Below are 14,048 nucleotides of genomic sequence, written 5' to 3' on the forward strand. Positions count from 1 at the left end.
GCTGGTACAAAGAGTTCCAGAGGGGAAATTTTGGGGTCGAAGATGATCCTCATTCAGGGCGACCATCTGAATCAGTGACTGAGGAAAACATTGAAGCTGTGAGGAAAATGTTGCAGCAAGAGAGGCGGTTGACATATCGGCAGGTAGAAGAAACCCTCCACATCCCTGCACCAGCTATTCATTCAGTTCTACATGACCATCTCCATATTAAAAAAGTTTGTTCCCTTTCCCCATTAACTTTCAGAGGAACAAAGGGCACATTGAGTGAAATGGTGCCGAAAAAGGCTAAAACAGTTTGAAAATGGCACTTCGCATAACGTCAATAGCATTGTTACAGCTAATGAAACTTTGCTTTATTATTACGATGTCCCAACAAAATCCCAGAACAAGGTGTGGCTGTTTGAAGATGAGGATACTCCTGTGACTGTGTGAAAGTCAAGGTCAATGAAGAAAAGGATGATTGCAGTATTCTTCACTACTACTATTCTTCCTGACTCGGGTTGTGCAAGAAACACAAAGGATAGTTACTGCGAAGTGGTACAGTGAGACTTGTCTGCCTAAGGTCATCCAGGCTCTCAAGCAGCTCTGTCCAAGGTCACAGCTCAACACTTGGCTCTTGCATCACTGACAATGCTCCAGCTCATCGAGCTAATGTAACAATGGATTTTCTTGCCAGATCAGGGTTGACTGTGCTTGATCACCCTCCATACAGTCCTGATTTTGTCCCATGTGACTTCACACTCTTCCCAGAAGTGAAGATGAAGCTGAAAGGGCGGTGTTTTGCATCCAACGAGGAGCTTCTGTCAGTATGGGATCAAGAGTGTGAAAATGTAATCGAAGAAAAGTGGCAGAGTTGGTTCAGTGACTGGTTTAGACGTATGGAGAAGTGTATTGAGTGTGGTGGAAATTATTTTAAAAAAGATCTAAAGCGTTCACTCACATTGCAAAACTTTCCTAGTGCCCTTTGTATATGAAAACTAAATATTATATAACTAATGAAAATGATATACCATGGTATTATTATTAATAAATAATAATAATAATAATAATAATCATCATCATCAATCAATCAGTCTCCGCTGATCTGCATTTAAAGCATTCTCCCAGGTGGCAGATTCTCTAAAATTTCAAAGAAGTTTGGAATTTATTGAACATCTCCCTTGGTAAATTATTCCAATCCCTAAATCCTCTTCCTGTTGTGTGTTCGAATCATCAGTCTACAGATTGGTTTGATGCAGCCCCCCCGTGCCACTCTATTCTTTGCTAACCTTTTCATTTCTACGTAAGTGCTGCAGCCTACATCTGTTCTAATCTCTTTCTTATATTCATACCTTGGTCTACCTCTACCATTCTTACTACCTAAACTTCCCTCAAAAACCAACTGCACAAGTCCTGGGTGTTTTAAGATGTGTCCTATCATTCTATTTCTTCTTCCGGTCAAATTTAGCCAAATCGATCTCGTTTCACCTATTCTATTCAGTATATCTTCATTTGTGATTCGATCTATCCATCTCACCTTCAGCATTCTTCTGTAACATCACATTTCAAACTCCTCTTCATATAAACAAATATTTGCCCCAGTTTGTCGTATAGAATTCCAACTCCATCATATTGTGATCTTTCCTACTTTTAAAAACACCACTCAACCTTATTTATCTACTAATGTCATTCCGTGCCATCTCTCCATTGACAGCATACCATTTAGTCAAGCAGCTTCTCATCTTACTCCCAAGTCTTCCCAGCCCAAGTTTGCTATATTTTTGTAACGCTGTTCTTTTGTGGGAAATCACCCAGAACAAAAGTGCTCCTTTTCTTTGGACTTTTTTTGGTTATGGAATAAAGTAATTTTGGTGAGGGGTCCTATACACTAGAATCATCCTCTAATTATGGTCTTACCAGTGACCTCTATGCCTTCTCCTTTACATCCTTACTCATATTCATGATTTCTGGCTCCAGTTTACTGGGTGTGATGTACAAACGGTCACCACTTCTTCGTGTCAGAATATAGTTTATAGTTTCTGTTCCTCTATATCCTCCCACTTAACATTCTTCTTTGCTGACATGTGATTTCACTGTGTCCATCCATTGATTCCATGGTCTCCCTATTGGTCTTTTCCTTGTCACCTCTTTTTCAAAGTAAACCCTTGCTGTTTTGCTGTCTGTTATTACATGTCCATACCATTGTAGCCTGTGTCTTCTTAATAGCTCTGTAACAGGCATGTGGTAAACATCAGTGTAAGCAGTTTGTCCAGTGTCTCTTTTTTTTGTGCAAGCTGCTGTAGTTCCTAATATCCGTTAGCCAGTCAGAAAATCCCTGCCCTTCCCTTGGTTTTGCTGAGACAGTTACTTTTGTATTAGGGTCTCCAGAGGAACATAATATTTCTGGAACAGCTTACTGTTATGGATTAGGATACAGCATCATGTTATGATATGTAACTCCCATCTCTACTCGCTACTGAGTACACCACTCACCAAACATGCACTATCGCACCTAATAATGGATTGAGGGTCTTCGTTTTCAAAGGTAACGGTAATAACTGACACATCCCCTTTCTAACAATCTGTTTGAAAAGTATATAGAGTTTCAAAAGTAGAAGTGTTGTAATATTCCAACAGTACACAATATACTACAGAGGTGAGTCATTGTTGTTCCAGTAACAGAAAGTATTAAAAATGTTAGGAATAAAAAATAAAACAATGTATTTAAAATAATTAATTGGTTTAAACCAGGCAACCCTGCACAAGGCATTTTTATACATTTTTCTTTTTGATAGGTGGCAACATCCTGTATTTCAGGTAAAAATGAGGTATCATGTATTATTGTTGTCCTTTATTTTTTGATAACAAAATTTAGTAAATATGTGATTGAGCAAGGAGAAATTAAAGTAAAATTTAATACAATATTATGCTGAAGCTTTAAAAATATCCTATGACATACCTGAAGACAAAATTGCAGCAAAGCCACAAATGTTCAGTTTGAAGAAAACATTCATTTTTCTTGTCGGGAAAATGCAGCTGAATGTCTTCAGTTAACTGAGGAGAGTGACATGGAAGAGTGCTAATAAGAATTCAGCATAACAGAAGTGGGGAAAAAGTGTTTACAAAGTATAATGAAGAACAAAAACTTAAGGAACTTGAAAAACTGGTGGGTTCTGTGCTTATTGTCTCTGATTCAAATTCTTTTCTTGAGCGTTGTTGGCAAGCAGGTAGACTGATATGAGAAATACCAGTAGATGGTCAGTGTCCAAAATAAAGTATGAATTTCTCATTTAACAAATATGAAAATGTCATATAAAGAATTCCATACCATGATAAAAGTGACTGAGTAAGAAATGATAAGGGGGAAGTAAGGAATGAGGAACTATTATACGATATAAAAGAGAAATGTTAACTCAGATGGTATGGGCATGTCAAATTAATGGAGAAGTCACGAATACCCAGAAGAATGCTCAAGATGGAAGTGGGTGGCAAGAGGCTGAGAGGAAAACCAACAGATAGAATTCAATAATGTATTACAATGGTCTATACTGTAAGCTACGCTGCAGAGCTAGTTTGAAACACAATGAAGTGTAAAATAATAGAACACGTCGAATTATATCTTAGATGACTTAAGAGTGGGGTAACGTTTATACACGGTTTAAATTTTTTTTTTAAATAGTATAAAATTAACATTAATTGAAGATTCTACTGATTATTTACACCACTCAAGCTTATACAAAGTCACTCGTACTATGTATTATCAAACATACTCAAAATTAGAACAGAACACTTCTCTGATCATGAATACCAAGCAAAACTGAAAATGGATTTCTAACTTATAATTGCCCAGTCAGTTGAATGAGGAATAGTATGAACAAACATGAACAAGGAGAGTCAAGTGAGGAAGACTGAAAATCAATTACTTTTTGGTTAAAATCATTCTACACTCTTTGACATAATGTTGTTCTTCATTGCCGTAAGATCAGTCTGTGTCGGTGCGACATTAAAAAAAAAGTACTGGGTTAAACTCTGCTTACATCTTTCCTCATAGGGCTATTTTCTCAAGACCAATTCTGGCGGCATCTGAAGTGTATATGACACTCATTCATCAACATATTTTATAAAGTCTGGTCTTAGTGTCTGTTTAACTACAGATCCTTGGACATCTACGAATGCACATAGCTAGCTTCCTAGCAGCCTCAGCGCTTTTTATAAAGGAAGGTTTCAAAGTATTGGTTCTCAGAACATAAATGGGTCATTGCAAACATTTTTCTAGGAATGGTTAAGAATGTGGGTGACGAGCTGGCGAAAGGGTCAGTGGGAGAGAAGAAAGTGAGATGAAGCTATAGTATTGCTATTTATAAGTACTTACTAAGGTGCAGTTAGGGGCTACAAGAGACAACAGATATACCGGTAAGGAATGTTCCTTCCAAAAGTTGACCTGCAACTTGTATTATGTTACTTTATCCTAATACTGCAGTGTAACGGATACACAGGAACATGATACTGGAAAGTAACCTTTTGTTCCCCTAGTGGCGAGAAACTCAATTTTGCACATTGTAATAAGTCAAGGTTTGTCTTACGCTTGTGTTTAAGGTGAATTTTTTGTGTTTTGACTGTTGTTAGTGAATTTATACAAGTTACAATGGCATCCACCGATCAGATCTTTTCATGGTTGGGTGAAACGTTGGAGGAACCGGATTTAAACACCAAAAGTGATGGATATGAAACAGACAAGGTTTACGAAAGTGATCCTAACTCTGAATCTGAATTTCTGCAAGTTCGAGGAAGAAGAGGCACTTTTGTTGATCAAAGGCTGCATTCCATTCATCTCAGGAATGGATGGAATTACCAAGTGGGGCCCACATGCTCCCGTTACAAATGTTCGAACCCGGAAATAGTGTTCCAGGAAAGTGCTGAAAGGAACAGAAGTGATGACCGACTATGTAAAATCTTTGTTTCCTCTTATGCTGGAATATATGTTTGCATTATTTAGTTCATACTGAGCGTACTTCCCCTATCTCAAATTTGATTATTTTTTTAGAACGATTTTTTTCTTGTATTTAAATTAAAATGTATGTCAGGTCAAGTATTCGTGTTCCTAAATAAATAACTGTATAAACTTAAGCATTCATGTTCCTAAATAAATTATTTATCTACACCTGAGTCCCGTTTCGGGTATGAGGTGAGATGAATTTATATCACATGTTTTACGGCTGGATGTCCTTCCTGTTGCCAACCTCATTTGCGGAGCTGGTGAAGATGAAATGAATTGTGGTGAATGAAATTGGGTAAGGAGGTGGAAGGAATTTGTTAGCTGTGGCCTGTGAATAGGAAGTGGCCCAGCATCTGCCTGGAAGTGTAAACGGAAACCATATAAAACCATTCTCAGGACAGCCGATGGTGGGGTTTGAACCCACGTGTCTCCCAAATGCAGAACTTGGCTCCAAAGCCATAGCATATGTTCTTAGATAAATAAATAAATAAATAACACTCTCAGATTGATGTATTAAAAATACTGCCATCTTTATATGGACACATTCAGGCCTTTAAACTTAAAGGTGAGCACTGCACTCACTAGTGAGTAATGGCACACGTAAAGACCTAGCGAGTAATGCCGGATTATATAATTTGGCACATCCATTGTTAGACCAGTATCCAGCCAGTGTCAGTTATATTAGTTCATATCCTTGTTGCTTGTGTTATGGTCTGGTTTTGAACCAACACAGTAAGATGAGTGACAGGGGGGGAAACAAATTTATTTTGGCTCTCAGTTGATAAGATACAAAATGAGAGCAGAAAAGGCTGTAGAGCCAAGTGCAAGAAATTTGAGTTAAAAGGCCAAGTACAGAGAATGAAGAATCGTGTAAAAAATGCAAGGACACCAACAGTCATGATGAAGGTATGATATTCAGTTGAATTTTGATCTCTTATTTTACCACTACTGGTTTCTTGTTAGGTTTTCTCATAATAAATCTCAAGTTACCACCCACTTGTTTAGAACTTAAATCATTTTCCTTTATTTGTTTTTGGGTCTTTTGCAACAGTAACAAGCAACAGACCTGTTACTTTTTGTCAACAAATTATAACAAAATGAATTTCTTTAAAGTCGTTCCTTTAAAAATAACTAGGAGATATTCAAACCCCTCCCTCCCCATGGCACTAAGGTCCTGGAGGCCAGGAAGAAGCAGAGCACTAAATTCCCACAAAATTGTTACCCATTGAAAATTGACTAACCTACAGAAAGTGATTTACATAATTATGCTTCCTTCTCCACTTTAACAAACATTATGTATAAGTACATCATAAAATAACACAAAGATTATGGCTATTACTGTATTTTCTTGCGTAATTAACACAACTTTTTGATGAAAAATGCAGGCGGAAACTTTGGATCCATAAATTATTCTAGGAATTCAGGTATTTAAAAAATTATATACAAATATACACACAATTGGTTCAACTCATTTGCGGTTATCGTCATTTAGTGTAAAATTATGGCGTGCGTTTTTTTTTTTTCCCCCCCCTCTCTCTCTCTGAAAAGTTGCATAGCGTACGTCAGGTAAGTTGGATGCATGGGTTTGAAGTACTGTACAGACACATGAAAATATTCTTTCCGTAATGAGCTGACAATACAACCTGAAGTGAAATAAATATGAACTAATAAAAGAACAATTCATATAAGTACATAATAATGACATATTGGAAAAAATAAAAGTCTTATCTTTTATGGGCTACACTCTGAGTTCACTACCAGCACTGCAGGAAGAATTGCTGCTACTGATATCACTGCTCACATCTCTTCATCTAACGAATTCAAGATTCTTGTTTTTCTTGAAGCTCTTTTCAATCACCTTCGAAAAAATTCTGTCCCAAGCATGCAATATCCACTCACAAAGGAGTTCCACAGGGGGTTTCCGAATCTTGCCTGTTACAGTAAGTTCGTGCACACTTTCCACCATCCAGCACTGATAGTTTTTGCACTTTGACTTTGAATGATTTATTTATCAAAACATCCAAAAGTTGAAACACTGACATCAGTCCACCAGGAATCGCTGCCAAATTGGTTTTCATGGTTTCCAATAATTTCTTGACGTAAAGCCCATAGCAAAAAAAAAAAAAAAAAAAAAAAAAAAAAAAAAATTAGTGTCTTCCATCAGGTAGCCACGAAAACTGTCGCAACACGAGAAGGGCCAGGCATCGAAACAGGGACCCTGCTTCATTTCCCCAAACCGTTCATATCCAATCTTGTACGAGTGACATGTCCATCCATCCCTTTTCTTGGATACAAACGTGGACATTCTTTTTTCATTTTAGAACAACGTAAGGTGCAAGCTTTCTGCCATCAGCTGTTACAGCAAGCATTTCAGTACTGCATATCATTTTTCGCTTCCAGTAGTGTGTACGATAACACTCGATGACCCTTTCTTATTGTTTGTTCGACTTTGTGGCATATCGAAACTGATAGGTGTCTGATCTGACTTTCCTGTTTGGAAGAGCGAATATTCCTTCACTTTACACTTCTCAATCACAATCCAATCAATAAATGAAGAAAGGTTCCACTTAATCGATACTTTCTCTTTTTTATTTAGCCTTGGGCTATTTATAATGACATTAATAATCACAGAACATGTTTCGATTGCTTAGCAGTCATCATCAGCTGTTTTACATGTAGCTTAGGTAAAAATAGCATAAAATCAATCTCATAATTTACATTAAAACATTAAAAACAGGTGTTAGTAGAAAGTGTATAGGTGGGAGAGGGGGGGAGTGCATTGAGGGCGGTTGTTAGTTGGACATTAAACTTAATATTAAAAACACTTATTGGACTAAAATGTCTTAGGTTCACTATGAGTCCTGAGAGCTTTTCCAATAAAATCACTAACTGTTAAAAACTTGGAGATTTTTGGTAAAATGGTCCTGTTGAAATGTTTATGAAGTGTTTATGTCTTCTCAAAACTTCTTCTGGATTTCTTCCCCGTCACTTGTCTCTTATTAGGTGGAAAAGTGTGGCCCGCTGTTGAATGAAGTCTACTATTTGGTGTTCAAGAACTTGTTAAGTCAAATCGTCTGTATTACGACCTGTAACCTGCATAAAAAGATTGTGTCAATTAGTTGTGGTCGCCTAGAAATGTATTGCCTAGGGAGGCTATTTAGTATTGGAAGATGTGGAAATATAAACTTACCCTTGTCCTGTTTGTTGTCTTTACTTCCCGTACTACGGTTGTGGGTTTGTTTCAGCTGTTCTCGACCTTGTGTTGTAGCGGTGTGCTGTGGACTGTAAGCTAGCTTGGTTCGGAGGGAGGGGGGACAGCGAGGACGTGTCGTCATTTGCTGTTTCGGGCGGGGAGGTGGCTTCTGTCTGTGACGTAGCGGCCTCGTGATTGCTTAGTGCGTTCACTGGGCGTATTTGATTCCTTCCTAGTAACTCTGTGTATCTTAATATGTGTTCGAATAAGGGGTTTCCCTGCTCATTTATTTCATTTAAGTTCTTGTCCCTATTAATTGACTTGTCTAGAAATATGTGAATACTTTCTAGACTGTTCATTAGTCTTCCCTTGTTCAGTCTATTAAGAATTACCAGGTCTTGTTTAATATCTGTAAATCTATGGCCCGTCTCGCTCATATGTACTCCCATTGCGGAGAACGTTCTATGTTTCTCTGCATTGATGTGTTCTTGGTACCTTATTGTGAAATTGCGTCCTGATTGCCCGATGCAATTTCACAATAAGGTACCAAGAATACGTCATTGCAGAGAAACATAGAAGGTTCTCCGCAATGAGAGTACATATGAGCGAGACGGGCCATAAATTCATAAAATTAATCATGCAGCCTTGGCTAACCTTAAAATCTGAGACTGATTCCATGTGCAGCAGCTATTTCTCATCCTTTAAAATACAGAATTTTGTGAGAAACGGCATATCCAACCTTGCATAATGGAATCACATATTTTAGCAGATCCTCCTCTACTTGTGGAAACTTGCCACTTTTTGGTCCTTGAAATGCTTTGCTAGACGTGTTGGTTGCTTGAAGTGCACTTTTCTGTTACAGCCAGTAGCGCACTGAATACTTGTGGCCCGCTACTCTATTCTCGTATGTTTCACCGCGAGTTTATATGAGCCTGCATTACTTGAGTACTTGCTCATTGTGGATTAACAAATGGTTTTTAAATCACAGAAAATGCCTGTTCCGTACCCGAAACGCTCGTAAAATGTGTTTGTACCAGACTGGAATATAGTATCACTAGTCACTTCTGTGCTGATTCAATTACTGAACTAGTGCAGTGGTACTTCCTACCAGCTAATAACAGCATGTTGTGCAGTATTTGGAATGCCGAGTTATGCAATAGGAAGACTGTTACTTGAGTAGTTGAATCTTTACTTCAAAACGCATCTAGAACTGCGTGATCGATGATCGAAGAAATGGGTGCGTCAAATACGGGAACATTTCTTTTTCTCCACTTTGGACCCAAAAATATTGGGATGCATAAATTATGTGAGAAAACAGTAAGTAATAACATTGTAGAGTGGTAAAAATTAAATTAAACTGTTAATTTTTATTATGTTAGAAGTAGCATTAAAAAAATATATTTTAGCTTTACATCTCACTGAGACATCTTTATGGTGCCTTATGTGAGAATGGGAAGCCATGGAAAATGTAGCCACTCACTCGGTAGTAGCATTTCAAAATGTTGTTTAAGTAATATATTTAACTTCTTGTAAACTGAACATCTCTATAAAATGTTCCCATTGAGAAATGTACACTGCAGGAATAAAAACATATAACATCCTCAAGGAAAAAGTCATTTTATTCACAAGCAATGTGACAGGTAGTTTGTCATTGCAGGAGTATATGATTACAAATTCAGACCAGATGAAACACACATGTCGGTGTAAAGGGTGCCCAAACACTCGCATCAGTACACAGTGTACCTCCCCCTGGCAGCAATACAGGTGTGTATTTGTGCGTGCAAACAATCACGAAGGTGCCAACTGGCATCCTGTGATAGATCGTCCCAAGCATCTTATACCTTTTGATGTAATTCGGCAATGGTTCTTGCAGGCTCTGGAGAATGCACAAGTTCCCGCTTCATCATGCCCCATACATGTCCAATTGGCGAGAGATCCAGTGATCTTGCTGGCCAGGGCAGTTGTTGAACACCACTTAGAGAACATAATGTCGCAGCAGCTGTATGTGAATGTGAATTGTCCTGCTGAAAAAGCACATCACCTTCCTGTCGAAGAAATGGCAGTAGCACAGGGACAACAACCTGTGCAATGTAGCGGGCACTAGTTAAGTTACCCTGCAGAAACGCCAACTGTGACTGCGAGTTGTAATTGATGGCCCCCTACACCACGAAGCCTGGGGTGAGACATGGGTGTTGTGGGCAAATGCACTCTGGAATAGGGTGTTCACCCAGTCTACACTGTACACTTGTATGTCCATCACTTGCATAAAGACAGAACCTACTCTTGTCACCGCAGAAAACAGAGCGCCATTCCCCTCTGCAGTTGACTTTCACGAGACCAGAGTAGCCATGCTTGGCAGTGCCGTGATGTCAGTGGTAGCCTAACCAGAGGCACACGTGATCGTAATCCTCCTGCAAGCAGACGGTTCTCAATGGTCCTTGGTGACACAACAGGTGTAACATGTGATGATGATGGATGATGTTCGATCGGCCGCCGCTGCTCGCACAATGCGTTGATCTTGACGTGCATTTGTACTACGCGGACGTCCAGAGCCTGGTCTACAGTTGTGGGGATGTTCCACAGACCTTCGCTAAAAGCAGCGACACACCACCAATACATTGTGCCCAGCTTGTGCAGCAATCTGTCGATACATCCATCCAGCTTCCCATAGGCCTACAATGCAACCCCATTCAAATGGCTGCAGTTGTTTAACAGGAGCACATACTCATCAGCGGGGCATGGTTGTACCCTAGAATGGATGTTGCAAACACTGTTCGCCTCTAACTTCAGCACAGTTACTGCCTGCAGAGTCAAAACAGAGTGTGCATGGACAGGCTTCCTGAGTGCCATCTGATCACTGATGTCCATGACAAATGAATCACAACAACCCCTTAGTATGCACATACAGTGAGTTTCTCTCATCGGTTGGCTGGCAGGCGCGCTGAACTTATCTGCCTCCCATTGACTCATCACTCCCTGCTCTGCGGCATAGCTACAAGAACAGCACTTTGCTCACTTTATCCATACATGACATGAGATGACAATTAAAATTAAGAAAATAAGTAATTAAGAATTGAGAAAATAAGCTTGTACTTTATGACGGGAGATGTTTGAAATGTTCTCCGCTTACATCCATACATTTCTGGTATCGTCTTAGAAAACTTCCGATTCACACACGTCAGTTCATCTTCCTTATTTCTCTCCGGATATGTTCTTTCAGTTTGTCCAACGTGTGTGGGTTTCTCGCATACACTTTTTTTTTAAGCTCCGCCATAAATAAAAGTTTCAAACAGTTAAATCTGGGGACCGTGATGGCCATAAGTCCATACTAATAACACAGTCTTCAGATATTTTCCTCATTTAAGTTTAATGTGTTATTAGCTGTATGCATGGAGGCAGAGTCTTACTGGAAATATCCATTTCGACAGTTAGTGTCAGTCAGTTCGTAAGGTTTCAATTTTGACATTTCCGTAGCCCACCATGCTGAGCTCTTCAAAACCCTGCCTTCTTGTCCAAGTCGTCTTAGGGGTTTTGTAGGCGTACGTTGTAATCTTTCTGCATTTTAATTTACTTCTTCCTCAGTAAGTACACGGTTTTTAACACTTTGCTTCTTATCAAGTAAAGAACCAGTTCCTCTCAATTTGTTTGAGAGTTTCCGCAGAGAGTCTCCATGTGGAGAGGGTACACCTGGATATTATGTTACAAATCGCCTAATGACTTCCCTGCAAGACTCTGTTTTCACATAATTATCGTACATAAATACCCTTTCCTCTACCGTGTACACATGTGGAGGCATTATGAGAATTATATCCCAAAATAACACTTCACAATTTGAGTACAGCTGGAGCAACAGATCAACACTTAATATAAAGTACGCTCTAAGCAGGGACCTGAACTGCGAATTGCGGGCAGCCCCGTACTGTCACTGTGCTGTGTAACGAGAAGTGATGAGTCGGCGGGAAGCAAATAAACTGGGCGCGCCTGCCAGCCAACCGATGAGAGAAGCTCGCTGTATTATACCCTGGTGCCACTGAACACAGTCCTTGAAGATGTTGCATGTTTTTTTTTTTTTTAATTTGGCAGTGTATATTTGAAAATTGGCAGTTAATTTTGAGATAGAATTATTGAATTTTCTGCAAATTAGCTCGCTCTTTCTCTTCAAAGCCACCTCGTATCAATTAAAGTAACTGTCCTCCCTTTTTACATTTGACAGTAGTCACATACAGCTGATTTTTCACATTTTGGTGTTCATTTGGTCAGTATGTTTGTCATTTAATGATTTGATTGCAGCTCTCACACCAGTGGTGATGGACTATCTTGAGAAACGTGGCACGTTGTGTCGTTATCCATGGTCCAATGCCCCTATTCAAATACTGCTGTGCGGCTTCTTCCTTACATTTGCTACACCCATGTGCTGTGCTCTATTTCAACAAAAGGCATCCATTAGTGTGGATCAGTTGGAACCAGAGGCTCAGGTAAGACAATATACCCATAATCTTGTAAAAGAGTATAAATTAAGGGTATATGATCATGTCGGACAACGTGTACGTTTCCCTTCCAATTTAAACAATGAAAATTATGAAGTGTGGAAATTTAAAGTTGAGCTCCTGCTGCTAAAAGGTGTATGAGATGTTACTCATAATGAATTGCCAGCAGAAGATAATTGAAATGAAAATGTACGAAAAAAGATGGAGAAGTTGATAGCTGTTGCCAGTACTTTTAAATCTGTTCTTGTAGAAATTGATGTAGAGAACATCGAATGTGTCTGTGTTAAACTTATTTTAGGTGAAAAGGTATATCTCGTGGTAACTGTTTACTTTCCACCAAACTCTGATTTAGAAACTTATAATAATTTTTTTGCTGTACTTGAAAACATCGAATTCATACAACATTATAATGTTATTATAACGGGTGATTTTAACTTACCTTTGATCAATGATAGTAACTGTAATTTACTTAACTGTGGACCAAAATGTCTTGCTCTGGCTAATTTTATTGCTTTACTCAATCTGAATTCATTTAATAACGTAAAAAATGCCAATGGTAAAACACTTGATTTAGTTCTGTCCAACTATGTGGGAAATATTAATGTATTCAGAAGAGATTACCCCCTTGTGCCTGAAGATTCTAATCATCCTGCTTTATATTTTAAACTGGTTGCTAACATTGAGCGAGTCAAAATATTACTTGTCAGCATCTACAATTTCAAGAAGGCTGATTTTTATGAGTTGTATGCATCGTTACAAAAATATGACTGGAATCAGTTACTATTGAGTAAAGACCCCAACAATGCAGTAAGCTATTTTTATGAAGTCCTTAATAACCTTTTCACAAAATATGTTCCTGAAAAAACATTGAATAAGAAAAGAATGTACCCTTGTTGGTTTACATTAGATATAATTAAAATGTTGAAATTAAAGGAGATTCACAGGAAGCACATGTAGCATTCTGAATACAGTGCTCACATATACAAACAATTAAGAAAACAGTCTAAGACACTTATTGCAAGGGCATATAAATTGTATATATTACAGTCACAGGATAATATAAAAAATGATCCGAAAACATTTTGGGGTTTCATAAAAAGTAAACGAAATAATAGTTTGTTCAGACAGTGTATGACATATGGTGGAAACCATTTTGTAACTGCGCAAGGAATAGCCAACGCGTTTGCATGTTATTTTCAAACTGTTTATGCACCCCACCCTTCTTTAGATATAGATTACTGCTCATAGTTTGCAGATGGGTCCTATACGCGAAGATGAGTACAAAGATGCAGTAATAAAACTTAAGGCTTCTAAATCGGCGGGAATTGATCACATAACTCCTTACATTATTAAAGGATGTGCAGAGGTGCTAATGGTTCCACTATGTACCATA

The 14,048-nt window shown here is 38.5% G+C and overlaps 1 protein-coding gene across 2 annotated transcripts in view; it reads left to right on the forward strand.

The window, feature by feature from the left end:
* Window positions 1-14,048, forward strand: part of Sfxn1-3 (Sideroflexin-1-3) — a 115,349-nt gene that overhangs the window by 85,082 nt on the left and 16,219 nt on the right. For both annotated transcript variants that reach the window (XM_067142912.2, XM_067142913.2), the window contains exon 8: window positions 12,459-12,643. In XM_067142912.2, the coding sequence (XP_066999013.2) occupies window positions 12,459-12,643 (185 nt within the window). The remainder of the gene's footprint in view (window positions 1-12,458; window positions 12,644-14,048) is intronic.

This window comes from Anabrus simplex, chromosome 3 (assembly GCF_040414725.1).
Source record: "Anabrus simplex isolate iqAnaSimp1 chromosome 3, ASM4041472v1, whole genome shotgun sequence".
NCBI lineage: Eukaryota > Metazoa > Arthropoda > Insecta > Orthoptera > Tettigoniidae > Anabrus > Anabrus simplex.